General features: G+C 41.0%; 2 protein-coding genes across 5 annotated transcripts in view; one reads left to right on the top strand and one right to left on the bottom strand.

Annotated features, from left to right (window-relative positions):
• The window catches only part of slx4ip (SLX4 interacting protein), a 33,121-nt gene extending 23,922 nt beyond the window's left edge, over window positions 1–9,199 (bottom strand). The window contains exons 1-2 of one of the 2 annotated variants that reach the window (XM_028604394.1): window positions 8,922–9,199; window positions 8,134–8,216 (exon numbers count right to left, since the gene is read on the bottom strand). In XM_028604394.1, the coding sequence (XP_028460195.1) occupies window positions 8,134–8,160 (27 nt within the window). In that variant the 5' untranslated portion in view covers window positions 8,161–8,216; window positions 8,922–9,199. Of the gene's footprint in view, window positions 1–8,133; window positions 8,217–8,731; window positions 8,850–8,921 lie in introns of those variants that run through there. The other variant, XM_028604395.1, reaches the window with a different exon arrangement.
• A 213-nt stretch (window positions 9,200–9,412) lies between these two features.
• Window positions 9,413–15,756, top strand: mkks (MKKS centrosomal shuttling protein). 3 transcript variants are annotated; one of them, XM_028604392.1, is made up of 5 exons: window positions 9,413–9,488; window positions 9,591–10,629; window positions 14,103–14,284; window positions 14,880–14,990; window positions 15,079–15,756. In XM_028604392.1, the coding sequence occupies exons 2-5, from the start codon at window positions 9,648–9,650 to the stop codon at window positions 15,505–15,507; spliced, it is 1,704 nt and encodes a 567-aa protein (XP_028460193.1). In that variant the 5' UTR covers window positions 9,413–9,488; window positions 9,591–9,647; the 3' UTR covers window positions 15,508–15,756. The 3 variants fall into 3 exon arrangements, with proteins under 3 accessions (XP_028460193.1, XP_028460194.1, XP_028460192.1); XM_028604393.1 differs by having other exon boundaries at window positions 9,419–10,629; window positions 14,103–14,158; XM_028604391.1 differs by having other exon boundaries at window positions 9,419–10,629.
• The last annotated feature ends 1,928 nt before the right edge of the window (window positions 15,757–17,684 follow it).

Raw genomic sequence — 17,684 nt, 5'->3', positions numbered from 1 at the left:
CATTGAGCTTACAGACAACAAAGGAAATCAAAGTGTGGGTGATTGACAGCGAGACAAACCACAAGGACCTCCTGTGTCCTCAAACATCACCCCAGGCCTCTCATAGCAGTCCCCTCCATTCTGATTCTCCGTCTAGCCATCTCTTTACCAATTTATTTACAAAAAAAAAAAAAAAAAAAGGTATGGCACTGTCTGTCTCCTTACATTTCCCCTGTCTCAGCATAAAAAAGTATTTTCTTGTTCTATAAGCTTTAGCAATACAGTCCCCGCCTCAGGCTGCACAAGAAAGTCTAAAGATGTACCACATAAATTAGGATTATCCTAACTTTGCATCAGAGTGGTGGTAAAACTTCTCACATCTACCCTAAAGCACTCCACATGTTTCTGCACTACTTTTGAGTTCTGTAGAAAGCTGAGTAGAGGGCTGCAGAGTGGATTCCTGAAGCACTACGTCATTGTGTGTCAATGACAATAAGCTACAAGGGACAGGGAGGCCAGAAATGCCGCGGCTGGTTAAGTTGCCGTTACATCTTTCTCAGGCTAGCCTGATTATGGTTTACACATGAGTGCAAAAGCTGCCCGCTGCAGAGAGAGCAAATGGATGTGGGTCTCGTGTGAACTTTGCCTCTCCCTGGACAAGGAAGTAATGGATGGACTGAGACCATCCACAACATGACACAGAGGAGCAACAAGTACTGCCCTAAAACCCACAGTGACAATGCAGCAAAAAGCATTGAACTGAATGGGGTAGCAAAAACAAAGTCATATAAAGACAAAACCAGACACAGATTTCAGGCTCACCGCGTAGAACTGGAAAAGAGTGTGTACAAACAGAAGAGGTTATTCATTTAGTAACGGGGAATACTTATGCACACTAAAAGCTTTGTTTTGGGCCAGGCTCGTCCCCTGGGCCGAAGCATTGCAGACAGAATGACTAAACTCTACAACCCAGACTTGAGGGATGTTCCTACGGGTCTCGCTCTCTGGATGACGCGACAGAAAGAATGAACCGGGTGTGCAGGGGAAGGCCCCGGCTACTTAGGTCCTACTTCTAGACACAGGCCTATACTTTCCCACTGTCTCCAGTTGTCTCCTCCTCTTGTTTAAAAGGGAGTCAGGTTAGCTTATTTGTCAAAGAAGATTGAGAAAGTTTAATTCACAACCTTTTTTCAAATGACATCAAAAGGCTAAATACTGGCTCTGAGCAAATCAAGCTGACATATATTTGTCTTTTTTTTTCCCCCATGAGAGCATTTTTCTTTGTCATGGTCTGTCTGCAAAAAATAACTGAAGTGAAGCTGCTTCCTTAACTCTACTTGCAGGTCAACTAGAGGAAAGGGCGCCCCCCAATGACTGTGAATGTTGAGCTCAATTTCAGTCATAGCTTGCACTGTTCTTCTGCAGGATGTCAAGTCCTAAAGCCCTAATGTGTGCCTTGTACTCTGCATCGGTGTTACCAAGACTAATGTATGGAATTCTAAGTCTCTCATGAAATGGTGGTAATCTGTGATCCTCTGACTCATAGCTCCATATCTTGAAAATATGTGAGAACAAAACAGAGTCCAAACATCAAGACGTGATAACCACAAATGGAAAAGTGTTAAATACTGAATAGCCTCTGTAGAAACTTAGTAAATAAATAAAAGTCGCAATACAAAAACATGCTTTCACAAAAGACAAGAATGCCATGGACCAGAACAGAGCCTCACTTATGTGCAAGCTCCTCATGTATAAAATGTATGCATGTTGCCTGTCAGAATCAGCTCGTCCCTACATATCAGTATTCTCTCCATCCTCTGCCCTTTGTCTCACAGCGGTCCACGGATGACTGGTGGCCTCAGCTGACTGCCTCCAACAATTACCAATGTGTGGGAAAGCCTAACAACAGAGGGTCAGACCTTGTCACTCAAAACACAGGGACAGACTAATGGCTGAGCCCCACAGTGGTTTCTTGGGAGTTGGACTTGACACACGCTAGATGGGTTTTTGTATCCTGACTTTAGTCCCTGACTTTTGAGACCTATGAATGGCTTTACAGATGAGTATAGCAACTCTGCCACTATGCACACCAGTTTGTCAGGTATAATGGCCCTGCAATAAATCATGCAAAACTAATAATATTGACAATGTGTCAAAGAAATGTTAATTCTGTTTTGGAATGCTTTATAATGACATTTGTTTCTATTATTCTGTCATCTCCATGTGTTTAAATCCCAATAGGGACCACAAGATCAATCTTCTAGGGTGCATGTCTCAAAATTACACAAGCTAATGCTAGCTCAAAAGAGCGACACAAGGTTAATTTGGCACGAAGGGAGCAGTGTAGAGACTGGGGCCCTTATGGAGACACAGCAGGGTGAATACCTTAAAAGTAGTTTGTGAGCTTCTGATTGAGTCTGTGTTTTGGGTCGAAAGCCAGACATCTAGCAAGCCTTGGACTAACGTCCTTTTATCACATTGGAGCAGCAGACAAGTCTCAAATGGGAACTGGACATTAATGACAAACATTGATCTCCCCTCCCACACACACACACAAAAACACAAAAACGGCATGTGATTCCCTGGGCTTCTCAGAAATGGGGGATTTTGTCAGGGAAGCAAACTAATGCAATCACACTAATAAGAACAAAAATCTGTTTGCTCAGCAGAATTTGGTGGCGGCCCAAATTACCTGCTGAAGTGTCAATCTTTGAGTCAAGGTGGCGCTGTTTAGGTGCAGCCATCAGAGCTTTTTTACAAAAGGAAGATTGTGTTGAGTGTGGCAGATAAGACACAAAAGCAGCAGAATCTAATTTTACACAAAGGCTCTGACTACAATTACACCATGTGGTCTACTACTTTGTCAACTCCCAGAACAAAGAGTGACCGGTGGATCTCTACGCTGAACTCTGCCATGAACTATGACCCCAGCTACGGCCCTTCTTTAGGGAGATCTCTGGTGGCAGCCTAATACTATTGTAGACGCAGTAATACGGACCACAAAAACATTGCCTTCCTTTGAAAGTGCCTAAAAGAATGCAGTAAGCTCACTGAAAGAGTAGAAATCACCATCTCTAAAGCACCATCAGCAGGACCCTAAAGGATTTCATTAGGCTCACATATTCATTTATCAAATTCATGAGCTCTCCTATTTTGTGTACTTTGCTTTGAAACATTTAAAGCAATACTCTACGCAACTGTCGCTGTTGTCGGAAAGAAAGGTTTGATAAAGGGCCTAATTCTAGAGGAAGTTACTCTTGTAATACGTACTAAAGTGGGCCAGCACTACTTTGTTCTCCTTCTTGCACAGGCTTTTTTAGAGTTATGAACAGAGGCTGAAGGCTGAATGAGAGGCGGCAAGGAGAGCTACTTAATACCAAATCCTTTATTGTGCCATCTTTTGTGTGCTGTCACACAGTGAATGAATAGGAGTCTTCCTGCAGGCTAAGCTCAACTTCTCTGTCCTAATTCTCCCCACTGGCAATCTGATAACCATGACCTGCAGGGACAAAAGGGTTAACAAAAGACAAAAAAAACATTAGAAACATTTAAGACCCAAGCTGCCCACAGTTCACAGCACAACGCGAGAAATTTCCATCATATTTCTGTAAATAAACAAATCCTGATTCAAAGCCACCGACGGCTCCTTTTCTTTTCTGGCCTTCAGGGCTCTGGTCTATATCACTCTCAGTTCCCAAAACACCCTCTACCTTCCCTTATCTCTCTCCCAGACCTGGCTCTCCATCCTCCCGCCTGTGCTGCTCCAAGTTGGGCACGGGGCCCAGACTCTTCGAGCAGCTTCACCCGCCTCCCCACCTCGCTGCCCTTTGCCATTGCTATCGCGCCGTATAAGAACCAGACGTTCTCGGACTGCACTTAGCTCAGAGGCTAACACTAACCAGCCGCAGATGTTTACATTGGGAGAAGGGGCAGCAGATGCGGTCTCACTCAATATAACTTACATCTCTCCCACTCTCCCTTTGTCTCTCTCTTTCTGCAAGTCTGCAAAGAACCCAGGGGAGCTCTTTAGATCTGTGGGTGTGACAACCTTGCTCTCAGGCTTTATTTGCCTCATTCCCAGCTCTCCCTGTGCTGTGAGTCACCTGGGTTTCCCCCTTCTTCTTTTTTTTTTTTAAATGGCAAAAGAGACAATTCTCTTTTCCAATTTTTCAAACTGCCAGATACCGAGCAGTGAAGCTTGAGACTTGATTATTACTGAGGCGAATGTTATTTACAGATAGTGAGCAAAAGTGTTTTGTGTGCAAAGCTCCCTTCAATCAAATGAATGTTGGCACACCTGAGTCCTCTTTATTTGATGAGAAAAAGAGACAACCCATGAGTGGAATTCCAGTAGCAAGAACAGACAGGAATAACTCCAGGTAACACTCAGCAAACAAAACTCAAACAGACACATCCTTGAGAAATTGGTAGATAGAGAGAAATAGCAGGCTGAGAAGGGGTTGACCTGGTTAGGAAATGTGAATTCTGTACCGCAATGTAGGGCAGCGCTGAGATGAAAGAGGTTTTTTTTTTTTTTTATTCTTGTCACCTTCTCTTGTGAAAGATTCCCCAAGTTGGAAAGTGTTAAAATGTTTCTAATCAGACTGCAATGATTTTGTACAGAGGCACGATGTGTGGTCCGATATGAGCTCATCTGTAGAGTGACAACACCACCAAACAGCACATAAACCTCTGACATTAAACTGCTCTGCGATACCTCAATGTTTTTACTCTTAAAAAACACTCTCTGTCTCAAACTACTACATTAGATGGTAAGAAAGTCAGCAGCGCCTATTGCTAATATAAGGCAGATTGCAGGGCTTTGCATCTGTAATGTCCTGGCAGACAGCAAGCGCTTCAGTAGATCAGTATTTTAGCCTGCAGGCCCTTTTCGGGAGGTCTGAGAAGTGGCAGGTCACTATATAGTCTAAGCCTATTTAAGAAGGAGCATACCAGCACCTCCTGCAGTTCCACAGACCAGGGAGGGAGCTGCTTTGAAAACATTTTAGGAGAAAGAAATCATAAAACACACTGCTGAACAGCCTACTAAACATGGCATGGTGAATCCAACCATAATTGCTCCAATGATCCTTGCTCTCTGTGCGAGCTGGCAAACAGACTTTGCAACATGCCTTTGTTAAAAAAGCAACGTCTCTGAGCAGATTTTTGTTCTTTAATATTCTAAAAAGGTAAGTGGGTAATTCATTTATTAAAAAAACATAGTGGTAGTGGTATTTGTTTTGCAAAGGAGGAGCCCAGGGTAGCGCCTTGAATGCTATTGTTTCGACTGATCCCTTCTAGCATACTTGTTTGTGGTTAGCTGGTTAAGCATGGCAGAGGCTGCGTGCATTTTCTCAGGCAGAGTAACACAACAGTATAATAATGTGCCCAGTGGGAAGGAACCCTCCGTGAACCTCCAGGGTTTTACTCTCCCACAACCAGCTAGGGGGGTAGCCTGTATGCAGGCATGCATATGAAACAAATAAAGGGAGTGAATGCAATATCTGGTCAACTAGGCACACATGGCATTATGGAGGATGTGAGAGATCAGTGCAAATGTCTGCAGCCCTCATCCAAAACTCTCAATAAATGAAACATCAACAAAAGAGAAACCGGCGGCTTTTCCTGCACTTAACAAAAACATCTGATGTGCATTATTCCTGACAGAGCATCAGACGGAGGATGAACAGCTTGGCTTTTTAATAGAATGAGTTTCCTCTGCTCTGTATGGCTGTGTCCATTAACAAAAGGCTCTCAGGGAGGCAGACAGTTGAGGTTTACAAAAGGTGAGCAACAACTCTGAATAATGTATTCTAAAGGATGAATAACAACATCAGAATGTGGAGGCCAGACAGTTAAAACATGGATCTGTACTTCCCTCTAGTGGCCGACGAATTTGCTACTAAGAAGCATACACAGAAACATAGAAAGGGTATAAAACCAACATAGAAGGTGTTGTAACAAGATATTCAACTGTAAATGTGAGATAAGCAAGCCATATTTTACCCTACTGCACAACAGCTGTTTTAACATAGACCATAATAACTCGCGCCACTTGCTGGAACTAGCTTCTGTAGCAGTTGTTTGACAATAATGGAAAAATTGTTGTCTATTATGAACGCTGGCAATACAAGCTGAAAAGCTTTAATCCAATGCAGATTTAACTTATTCTTTAGTATATTGTGTGCATTTTATGTGGGAAAACATTTTTTGTTTTAAAGGCATAATATGTAGTCCTCCCCGGCTCAGGGAGAGAGAGAGGGGGAGAGAGAGGGGGGAGAGAGAGAGAGAGAGAGAGAGAGAGAGAGAGAGAGAGAGAGAGAGAGAGAGAGAGAGAGAGAGAGGGTAGTTGTGCAGGTTAGAGAGTGAATGAAAAGAGGGAGTGCCAAACAAAGCAGCTTGACGTTATTTTCTGATTGTTTCACAGCGGTAACCTTCTAAAGCACAAATAAATACACCCACACCTCCGCGTGACAGTGCTGCATAGCCGAATATGAGTGATGGGAACAGGGCGATGGGGAAAGAGAACGGGCGGCACAACCTGCACGCTGTTTTGACAGGGGATTAAACATGCACGTGGGCCCCAGGGCCCTTTTTTGGTGGCAATAAACATTCTCTGTTTTAGCTACAGAGTGAGGCATCTCACTTCTATTCCATCTTTGTTGGGAGACGCACATGCGCAGTAGCTAGGTAAGGACTACTAGCCAGTCAGAAGCAGAGTATGAGGGCGTGCCACGCTAGCAGCTAGGCGAGCATTATAACGTGTGTTACAAAGTGACGCAGGTTCGTCACAGAACTAAAGGCTGGACTACAATAGAGCTGTTTGGAGCAGTTTGTGAACAGTGTTTTCTGTTGGAGATGGTAAGTCCCTTTGGGGTGGACTTTGGGCTTTTTCAATTTGTAAACCTATTACATGCACAAAAAAGATATATAACACAATAAAGGAAAGGGAAAAAGCCAAAAAGCATAATATGAGCACTTCAATGAACGTCCGTTACATTAAAGCCATTTCCAAATGAGTTGATACAAAGTTAATTAAGCTCCAGAAAACTCTCTCTGTATTTCTAAGTATGGCTGGGTTTAGAAAATGGTCTCATCTGGCAATTTTTGCGCGCAGAAACTCAAGTGAAGATAATTACCTCTTCTGAAGAGTCCATCATGTTTTTTTAATCCTCCGTGTCCTCCTTGTCTACAAGTAACTGCGTGGAGGAGGGGTGGGGGCGGTGCGCGATTACGGTACGCTTGTATCATGTTGATGCAACAACAGTGTTGTTGTCAATGTTTAGAGTTTCTCATGGGGGTGACAACTACTATAGCTTTAATGAGTTCAGATAATAACCTTTTATTTTTGGTTACCATTTTGTGTGATTATTAGACCATCTACCTTTGTTAAATGTGTTCATGTGAAACTGGTCACACAGAATTACAATAAATAGGTTATAATCAACACAATCATTCCGGACATTCTCATCACCAAACTGGTCACTCTCTGCCTCCACCCTCTCACATGTGCCTGGATAAAGGACCTTCTCACCAACCGGCCCCAGACAGTGAGACTCGGCCCCCACCTCTCCTCCACTCGCACCGGCAGCTAACCCGCACGGCATATCACACTGTATATAAAACCATATTTTTTTATATGTATATAGTGTCTAAAATCGGTGCACCTTAACCCCCCTTTTTTTGCACTACTTATTTTATTTCATGTTGTTATATTTCTTTATTTTATGTACATCTTGGCACTGGAAAATGAGTTGCTTTTAATCTCATTGTACATATGTATAGTGACAATAAAAGGCATTCTATTCTAAACTCAGTTTACAATGTAACATGGCAAAAGCATTGCACAACTTTGGTTCTGAGCAAATATAATTTAAAAAATCTAAACTTGAAAGTTACAGAATTTGTCCAAAACATACTTCAAACAGACAAACACATAAATGTTGAGTTAAACAAAATACCTTATCTTTAAAATATGTTATAAGCTTGTTATGCCATTTCCTCTATGTACGTTTATTCTCATCTTTATTCAAATGGAAGACTCACAAAACTAATTTAAAGCCTAAAACACAATACTTTTTATTATAACACTACAATAACAGTATAACACTGCACTACAGAGGTCTGTATGCTGTATATTTTATTTTCACTTACCTTAATGACAAATTTGAGAGGAGCCATTGCAGTGAACACAGCAGTTAGTACACAGCAGCTATGCAGCAGTCAGCTAGTTTCACCTAATACAAGTGGATCATGGATTACACAGGGCATACTGTAAAAACAACATAAAGCTGGCAGCAGGCTTAGTTTATCACCTTAACAAAATAACATCAACGATGGCTGTCTTAGACATTTAGTGTCTATAATAAGATAGCTAACGTTAGTCTGCAGGAGATCAATAGCACTTGCAGAGATAACGTGGTGGTTTGGTAATAATTAAAACAGTATTTAATTTCATATTATATTGTCACATTAGGTTAACCTAAACACAATATTGTAATCTTAGTCCAGCGCTGCTTAACTTTACCCTAAAAGAGTTTTGATGGTAAAAGTTATATTAGCTAGCTAGCTGCACTGGTTAGTTAACGTCATATGTTTTGACCTTCATTCAACTTAATCAAGTTGTGCAGACCAACGTGGTCTCTTCAAATGTAGCTAGATTAAAGATAAAGCATTTTCGCCGTAAAATATTTAGAGTTTAGCTAAATAGTTAACGTTAATTGTAACGTCACGTAAAGGCGTATTGACTAACAGTTATCGGTCCAACTAATCTCTCTCACGAGGCGAATGATTCAAGATGTTAAGAAACAAAATGCTGGCTCTAACGTTAAGCCACCATTATCAAATTACACGTTAATGACACTATTAGTTAAATAAACTAATTTGGTGTAACGTTATATAACGTTGTGTAAGAAGATCAAAAATAACAACAGATGTCATACCGCCAATAGTTTTGAATGTTGTCAGACGATGAGGCGACAGGAGATGACGTCACCCTAAGTTTGTACAGTGTGTAGTCCAACAACTGCAAAGCCACTATGAGTCGGAGCTTTTGGCGAATTAACCATAGGAATTAACAAGGTAGCAAGGCAACTGTCCACATCTGTGCGGGGTAGTGGGCAGTTACTGAGTTTTAGATTAGTCACGACAGCAGTCACTATAGTTTGTTTATCGAATACGATCGAATATGACCAAGAGAAGGAATTGGACCCCACCAGGACCCAACGCTGTGCGCTACCATGGAAACGAGTTGCGTATTGAAATAGCCTGTTTTAACCTCGATATTAATTGTCTATGATATTATGTTGTCTAATTGTATCTAACTATTTTTCATCATGAAATAGCCACTGTATTATAAAATCAACATTGTTTGATTTGTTCAGTGTACTATATAAAGGGTGTATCCCCAAATGTGTTTAATTTTCGTCAGGCAATTCAATAAGCCTCACTATCCAAGTCGTGGGTCGTGGCAAGCAAAGCTGATTTGGATTTAACATGAAAGCAGCAAAGTAACGTTTTCTAACAGTCTAAAAGGACACCGTGATAACAATTCGTCGTACCGTCGCTACTCAAAAAGCTAATTTCGCTATTTTTTTTTTCTGTAACATTAGGTTTTCGACATTGGTGAACCTGCTTTGCCAGTGCCTTGAGAAATTGCTGCTTCAGTGATGTCTCGACTCGTAAAGAAATCTCCATCGCTTTGTACGGATCTACCACTGGACAACACTGATATTTGTAACAGGCTCCATTTGCTAAGACAGCTTTTGAGATCTTGTATTGGTCCGACAGGTAGACTAAAACAAGTTCATAACAACATTGGAGGACACGTTATAACTACCTCAACCTCCTCAGTCCTCCTTCCAGCCATTTCCTCCTCACAGCCTTTTATAAATCTGATAAAAACCTCCATTCTCAACCACGTATCTCGTTTCAGTGACTGTGGTTTGTTTGCTGCCATCCTTTGTTTGTCTCTTATTGAGCAAGCAAAGCAGTCTGGTCTCCGAGGGAACGTGGCTACCAGCGTGAACAAGCACTTGTTGGGTCTGTGCACTAGTTACCTACAACAAGAAGACTGTGGTTGTAAAGTGAAGCTCGACTTCTGCAGCAGCCAGAGCTTGATCACATTAGCTCGCAGTATCATCTCTAGCAAACCAGCATGTGTGCTAACAGAGCGAGAGGCACTTCACATCAGCAAGTTGGCTGTACAAGCTTTTTTGCTGACTGTTCCCTGTAACAGCCCGGGTATAGTCAGTCTTGGCAAAATAGTTACCGTCTCTGTTGAAGGTCATTCTGTGCTAAACTCTGCAGTGTTTCCAGGTTTACTGGTGGACATGCCTGATGTCTTTTGCCTCAACAAGGTAGAGAACCTGCATTCAAATCCAATGCGCATGGTGTTGTTCAGTACATCTCTTGCTGGAGACCTTTCTGACCTGGGAGGGATAATTGAGGTGCACCCGGGTGTAGACACAGACTCGCAGATACTGGATCAGCTCCTAAAGCTCGGCAAACAGGTGGTTAAAGATGACGTGAAGCTCTTTATATGCCAGAAGGTCATACACCCAGTCCTACAGCAATACCTGAGGAGTCATGGCATCATAGTGATAGAGAGACTGGGAATCACTCTCATGGAGCCACTTACGCAACTGACAGGTAGGGGTCTGTACTGTATGTCTTAAAGGTCCCATGACATGGTGCTGTTTGGATGCTTTTATATAGGCCATGTGGTCCCCTAATACTGTATCTGAAGTCTCTTTCCAGAAATTCAGCCTTGGTACAGAATTACAGCCACTAGAGCCAGGGGCAGAGCCAGACGATATAAACATTCGGGGCTTAGCCCAAACCTAGGGGCGTCTGGGGGCATGCTCCCCCGGTGGAGATTTTTTTCCCAATTACGTCAGCTAAATGCACTATTTTTCAGGCTGTTTGAGATAATAGAATGCCTAAAATTCTATACACTATCTAGGAAAATTATGATAGTTACTCAGTAAAAAACAAATCACCCAGTAGAGCCTACAACCTATTTTGTATTTAATTGTTCTCCAGCTGTAGTGAATCCAAAACACCAAAAATTTTAAGGATGACTCATTTTCACCCCTGGCAACTAAAAAGAGGCAACCTTTATCTGACTATTTAAATAAACTTTCTCATGTCTTTCTGATCTTCTTTATCACTATATTTCTCAATTAGTCTCTCTTCTTATCCCACTAATGTGCCGAGATTAGCTGTAAAACATGCCCTGAGATAACTTAGCATTTGATACAAGCTGTGTGTTTCGGTTTAACGAGTGGCACATTAAAGATAATGTAATTATTACACTATAGCACTAAGAACAGAAAACCCAAACTACAACTAAAACCTGACCTTTCTGGCCTTCCTTGATCAAAATCATCAATGATGTCATCGTATGTAATCTGCTCCCCTATTGGGTGATTGATATTGATGATGGCGAGGCCAGTGAGCCGTTCCTGGGACATGGTGACCTCAGGTATGACTTGATCAACTTTAGTTTGGAAAAGCTCCTCTCTGCTTGAGCCACAGTGGCTGACAGGGACGGACTGGGACCAAAGATCTGCCCTGGCGTTTTGGGCCAGACCGGCCCACCACATAAGATCACAAATAAATAAATACATATGTAGGTTGATAGATAGATAGATAGATAGATAGATAGATTTGTATTGATCCCAAAAAAATGGGAAATACCATGCAGCAGCACAATATCAGACACACTGCACACACAGAATATAAATGAAATAATAGGATACAATATACATGAAATAATAATAGGATAGAATATAAGAACAAATAATTGAAAATATATACATGTTGGGAATAAAACTGTAAAACTGTTTAACTAGTATTGATAAAGCTGTACCCGTTCTTGCGCTCCCCTGAATATGTATACCAACTCCTAAAACTACTAACGCCATGTAATGAGTAAGCAAGAATTAGAGTTGACATATTAAATACTTCAACAAAGTGCCATTTATTAATACACTAAAACTGTATACTCATAATAAATTATAAAACAAGCTCTATATATATATATATATATATATATATATACACTACCGGTCAAAAGTTTGGGGTCACTTAGAAATTTCCATTCCACTCCATTCCAGACACAATACCTGCTGAGATCAGTTGTATTTTTTTTTTTAACCAGGGCAGCAGTTTTCAGATTACATTATGTGCTTACATAATTGCAAAAGGGTTCTTGACTGTTGTAGGAAGAAGTGGCTGAAGAAACACTTGAAATTCATGCTTTTTGGTCTAAACGTCATACCCAAATTAAAAGTGGTACAGCTCCCATATACTTTGACACTCAGGGGTGTGCCTGATATCATTGGAAAGGTGATTGATGTGGGTTTGTTTGTGTATTTGAGAAGTGTTGTATTTTGTAGTTTTTTGGCTTTTTTATTTGCACTTTTCAAATAGAAATAAAAAAACGCACAGACATATTTGTAGAAAGGAATTCATATAAAATCCATTTTTGAGTCTTTTAGCTTCTGAATTTTTTTCTGTAGTAAGCTGAGACGTGGCTAATGCTGTGTTGTCTGTCACCTGTCAGATGTGTTTACAGCAGTGTATTTTAATAATTTTACAGATTTATAACTTGGACAGAAATAAAAAATCTCCATTCTAGCCTCTGTAACTCTGTGTCAGTAAGGCCTAGAATCACCCTGACACTTGTAACAAAAACTTGAGAATGTGTCCTTTCCAATGATATCAGGCACACCCCTGAGTGTCAAAGTATATGGGAGCTGTACTACTTTTAATTTGGGTATGACGTTTAGACCAAAAAGCATGAATTTCAAGTGTTTCTTCAGCCACTTCTTTCTACAACAGTCAAGAACCCTTTTGCAATTATGTAAGCACATAATGTAATCTGAAAACTGCTGCCCTGGTTAAAAAAAACAATACAACTGATCTCAGCAGGTATTGTGTCTGGAATGGAGTGGAATGGAAATTTCTAAGTGACCCCAAACTTTTGACCGGTAGTATATATATATATATATATATATATATATATATATATATATATATATATATATATATATAATTTCAAGAGGCCCTATCCTATAATTTGAAGATGTCTATCATGAGTTTTTGTCTGTCAATGCAGATAGAAAAGCATCAATTCTCGATAAGAAAGTTTGCATGATGTGCAACGTTTATATAGGCTACTAATGCAATCATATAGTAAAGCATGCCTACGTCTTTTATTGTTGTAGTGTTATCATCAACAGTTTGTCCACCACTCAGTTTTATCAAGGGGTTAAGTGTTTTAAGGGGAGCTGTGCTTACCGCAGGATGTAGCCTCACTCCCTCATCTCTGTCCCTCTCCTCCTTTCTCCGTCTCTGTGTACTTCCCAGTTCTCCTGTCACTTTGTGTTTATCTTTTGCGCTGCGGCGCACTGTTACAGACTAGTCCATTTCATTGTGAAAGTGGGGGGTGTTGACCTCTCTCAACAAGCAGGGCGCCTGCAGCTTCTGGGGGCGCTGATCTGCTAATTCCCCACACAGTGAAATTATAGAAAACAGAAATACGCAGAGGATTTTTTTTTTTTTTTAAGTTCTCGTGCCGCCCCCCATGTGACATGAAAAAACACGTCGGTAATAGAGCTTTTGTTTCATTTTTGCCGCTCCAGTCAGAAAGACAGAGAGGAAATGAAACAAAGTTGAAGTTATTTTAAAAACCTAAAAGATTCGGGGCTTTTGACAAAACATTCGGGGCTTAAGCCCAATTATCATTATGACCTCATAAGGAGCAAGATTCCAGATCGGCCCATCTGAGCTTTCATTTTCTCAAAGGCAGAGCAAGATACCCAGGGCTCGGTTTACACCTATTGCCATTTTTAGCCACTGGGGGACCATAGGCAGGCTGGGGGTACGCATATTAATGTTAAAAAAAACTTCATAAAGTGACATTTTCATGCCATGGGACCTTTTAAATCCTGGCTGGATCGATGCATTATTTTCAAATTAATATGAAAAAAATCCATTTGAAAACACAATACTTTTAAATTTGTGTCAACCCCCCAAAGTTTCCAAATACCCAAAATATTGAGTTACTTTGCACTGTGTGAGGGTGTGTTTAATTTCTCTCTCAATTTAACGTATAGGGGCTCAACCTGTGGCCACATTGCACACCACAATCCCAGCCAAGGCCTACGGGAAGGTGAGGGATCTCAGTATTAAACAGTTTGAATCAAAGATAATGCTGCATTTACAACCTCCTGGGGATTCTGCGATCTGCACCATGATCCTCTGCCACAGGAACGAGACAATGTTAAGTGAGCTAAAGGTAAGATGCAGTGAGGATGGTGGAGACTGTAGCCTACTGTTGACTCTTAAAGCGTGAACCCAATGCACGGAAATGGCAATCCATGTGCCTGTTACACCATAGATTCACTCCTAAACATCAGAGGGATATCTCCCTCCCACTAAGATTTGCGTCGCCATTAGATATTATTCCATAAAGCCACGTACACATGATCAGAGCTAAAACCACCAGGTAGGGTGCAGAGCATATTGCAGGCACAGAGGTAAAGAGCAGCCTAGATATACATCATCATTGTTTCTGGCTTTGGTTGCGCCTTGAAAGGTCAGCGGCAACAAGTTCAAAGCTGAAATAATTTTAACTTTGAGTGCAAAGCTCGGCGGCAATTCTGAGCGGTGCGCAACGCCAAGGGTAGCACTTCTTCCGAGTTGTCTCCACCGCTCTCCCCATAGGAAAACAGTGGCATAGCCAATGCAGAGCGGTTTTACTGTGGATCATGTGTAGGCGGTTTAAAGCAGAAATATGATACACACAGACAGATCAGATCAGCTTGGAATGTTCATTAATGAGAGGCAAGTTTGACAGATGAACTGATGTGGTAATATGTGTCCTTTTAAAGGTGGTTTGCCAGAAGACTGAACACGTGTTGAGGCTCACCCTGAGGGAACCATCTGCCTTACTTGGAGGTGGGTGTACTGAGACCCACTTAGCTGCCTACGTAAGACACAAGGTGAGATCCAATATTTTGCCTAAACCAGTCCAATTTGATTGATTTCACATATCTTCACAGTAAACTCATGAACATATTTCTGTCTTAGAGCATGGATAAAGTCACAGAGACAGTATCTGTACTAGGGTGCTCACAGACAGAGTACCTTCGTGGCGTGGAGGGATTTTGCCGATCTCTGGAGTCTGTGGCCGCAGCGCTGGAGCACGACAGTGGGAATTCTTTAATGGATCTGACTCATGCCCACCACTGGAGTCACCCTGCAGATGTCATGGAAGAACGCATGGAGGATAGCTCAAGCGTTTGTGGCTGTGGACTGGTGGAAAGTAGCACTAATCAGAAGTGGACTTACTTAAACACTAAATACCCACAGTTCTCCCCTGCACCTCTTTTTAGAGTCCCTACTGTGCAGCCACGTGTGCTTGACTCCTTCACTGCTAAACTCAATGCATTGCAAGTTGCTGTAGAAACTGCTAATCTTGCACTGGACGTGCGATATGTAATTCAAGATATGAACTAGCAAAATAAGCATTTTATCCAGTGTGGGACTCTGGTTTATAATGATGAAAATAAGAAATAAATGCAGTTTTTATTATTTTTTTTTTTTTCAGTTTAGACAATAGATGTTAGTGTTGCCTTGTGGGAAAATTGAGTGAATCCTGGTGTCAGTCAGTGAGAAGGTCTTGCCTCTGTCTTGTGATTTACCTCTTTGTTAAGTTGTGGACTTAAAAAAGAAAAAAATATAATATTAAAAATACTTATTGCTATACTAGTTGCTACTATTAATCTGTATTTACCAGCCTTGCTCTCAGCTCACATGTGCCCTCTATGTTTGGTGTAACAACCTTTTCTCCGTACACTTTAACGTTTCATATTCTCCAGCCATCTACCACCACTTTCAGATAATAACACTTGAACCTTAAAAACTTAGTTTTAAACAATATTTAAGAGTGTGTACTTTTATTGAATGAATATAATTCAGCTCCTATCCAATTTATCAAACCTTTACTATGGACATTTTGACTTGTAGGAAAAGCAAAGCTGAAATTGATAACTTTAACGATGGCTCAGTTCCATCCAAGTGTCCCAGTAAGCTATTCCAGTGAGTCAGCATGCACAATACCAGGACCTCTCCTAAGTGGAATGCAGCCATCATTAATGGTTTTGAATACACCTGTGCTTTTCCTACTACGACATGTCAACATTTCAGCATGTTTCTGCTGCAATTGCCTTTAGTCAGCAGTAGGAGGTGCTGCAAGGTTGCCACAAATATTTTTTTTCAGCCAACATACAGTAGCACGAAAACAAACTACTAGCTATTGGCTGGCGGTAATTTTCCACCCTTTTTACCCTTTTGTTTTACATTCCATTGTTATATAAAAACTGTTACCAGTCTAAACCTGCTACTCTGTAACATAAACTCGTTACCAGCAAACACAAAGACTATTAGGCCGGGAGCCAGGTCCACTCCTCAGGATGTTTTTTGCTACCTTTTTTTCACTATTATTTCCTATTATCTTATACATTGGGCCATCACAAGTTGATAATGACCACCCCCAACTCGGCCCCGTTTGGTCTCAGGGGCCAAAAAACACCCTTTTTGGGAAAAGCTTTTGTCGGAATGATGTAATTGTGAATATTAAGGTACTGCAGCTACATAAATGGTCATATAACCCTAACATTTTGCATGGTGTATCCTGTCACATAGGGGCAACTAGCAGAAAAAGATTCTGGGGATTGTTGCCTTTTTGCTGTCAAATATCCCCCTCAACATACCCCAAAAGACAAAACAATGTCTGTCTGCCTGACAAATTGTCATCAAAAGGGATCATTTTCAAGCATTTTATTATAGACATAACTGCCTCAAATGTACATTAAAAACTTCCCAAGTTTATAAGCTTCAATTTAAGTCCAAGATGACCTTTCTATCTAGAGGATTATAGCTGGTATAACCAAAGTTCTCCACTGTACCTCAAATCGAAGAAAACAGAACTTTCAAGCATTACCATTCCATATGGGATTAAGCATATTTTTTGCAAGAGTTGAGATTTGACTTATGTAGCCTATTGCTATACTAGATGAAGTGAATTACCTTACAAGTGAATAATATTAAGCCCCTTGGTGGACTGGGGTCATGGTGTAAGATAAAACAATGGTAACCCGGTTAGACACATAAACACGCTAACCAACCAACACACTAACCCAGTGGTGTAGGCTAATGTATTGTAGTTGGTATACTGTGCCGTTTGGGGGGGCATATCAAAGTGTGGGGTCTGGGTGTCCTCTCCCAGGGTTATTTTGAGCACCAAAGACTACTGCATTCTAATTTTTTGTATATATATATATATATATATATATGGTGGGAATACCTTTATTTATCCTATGAGAAGGAAAACACAGATGATATTCAAAATATATCAAAAATATAATGGAATATAAAGCAGTAAGGGGGCTCACAAAAGTTGACCCCAAAGCAACTAGGACAAAATTAAATAGGCAACTTATATTTGTCTTAAATGTGGTGATGCTGGTGTTTGTGTAGGCGGAGCATTGGGACCAGGTTGCTACACACACACTACGTACTACACACACACTACGTACTATACACACACTACGCACTGCGCTCAGCGAGGAGCGGGTCAGTGAAAGATGAGAGAAGTCTCTCTGCATGTTCTGCAGTGTTAGTTTTGTTTGCTT

This window comes from Perca flavescens, chromosome 17 (genome assembly GCF_004354835.1).
Source record: "Perca flavescens isolate YP-PL-M2 chromosome 17, PFLA_1.0, whole genome shotgun sequence".
In the NCBI taxonomy this organism is placed as follows: Eukaryota; Metazoa; Chordata; class Actinopteri; order Perciformes; family Percidae; genus Perca; species Perca flavescens.
Note: the sequence above shows the minus strand (reverse complement) of the source record. Positions and strands in the feature narration are given on the sequence as shown.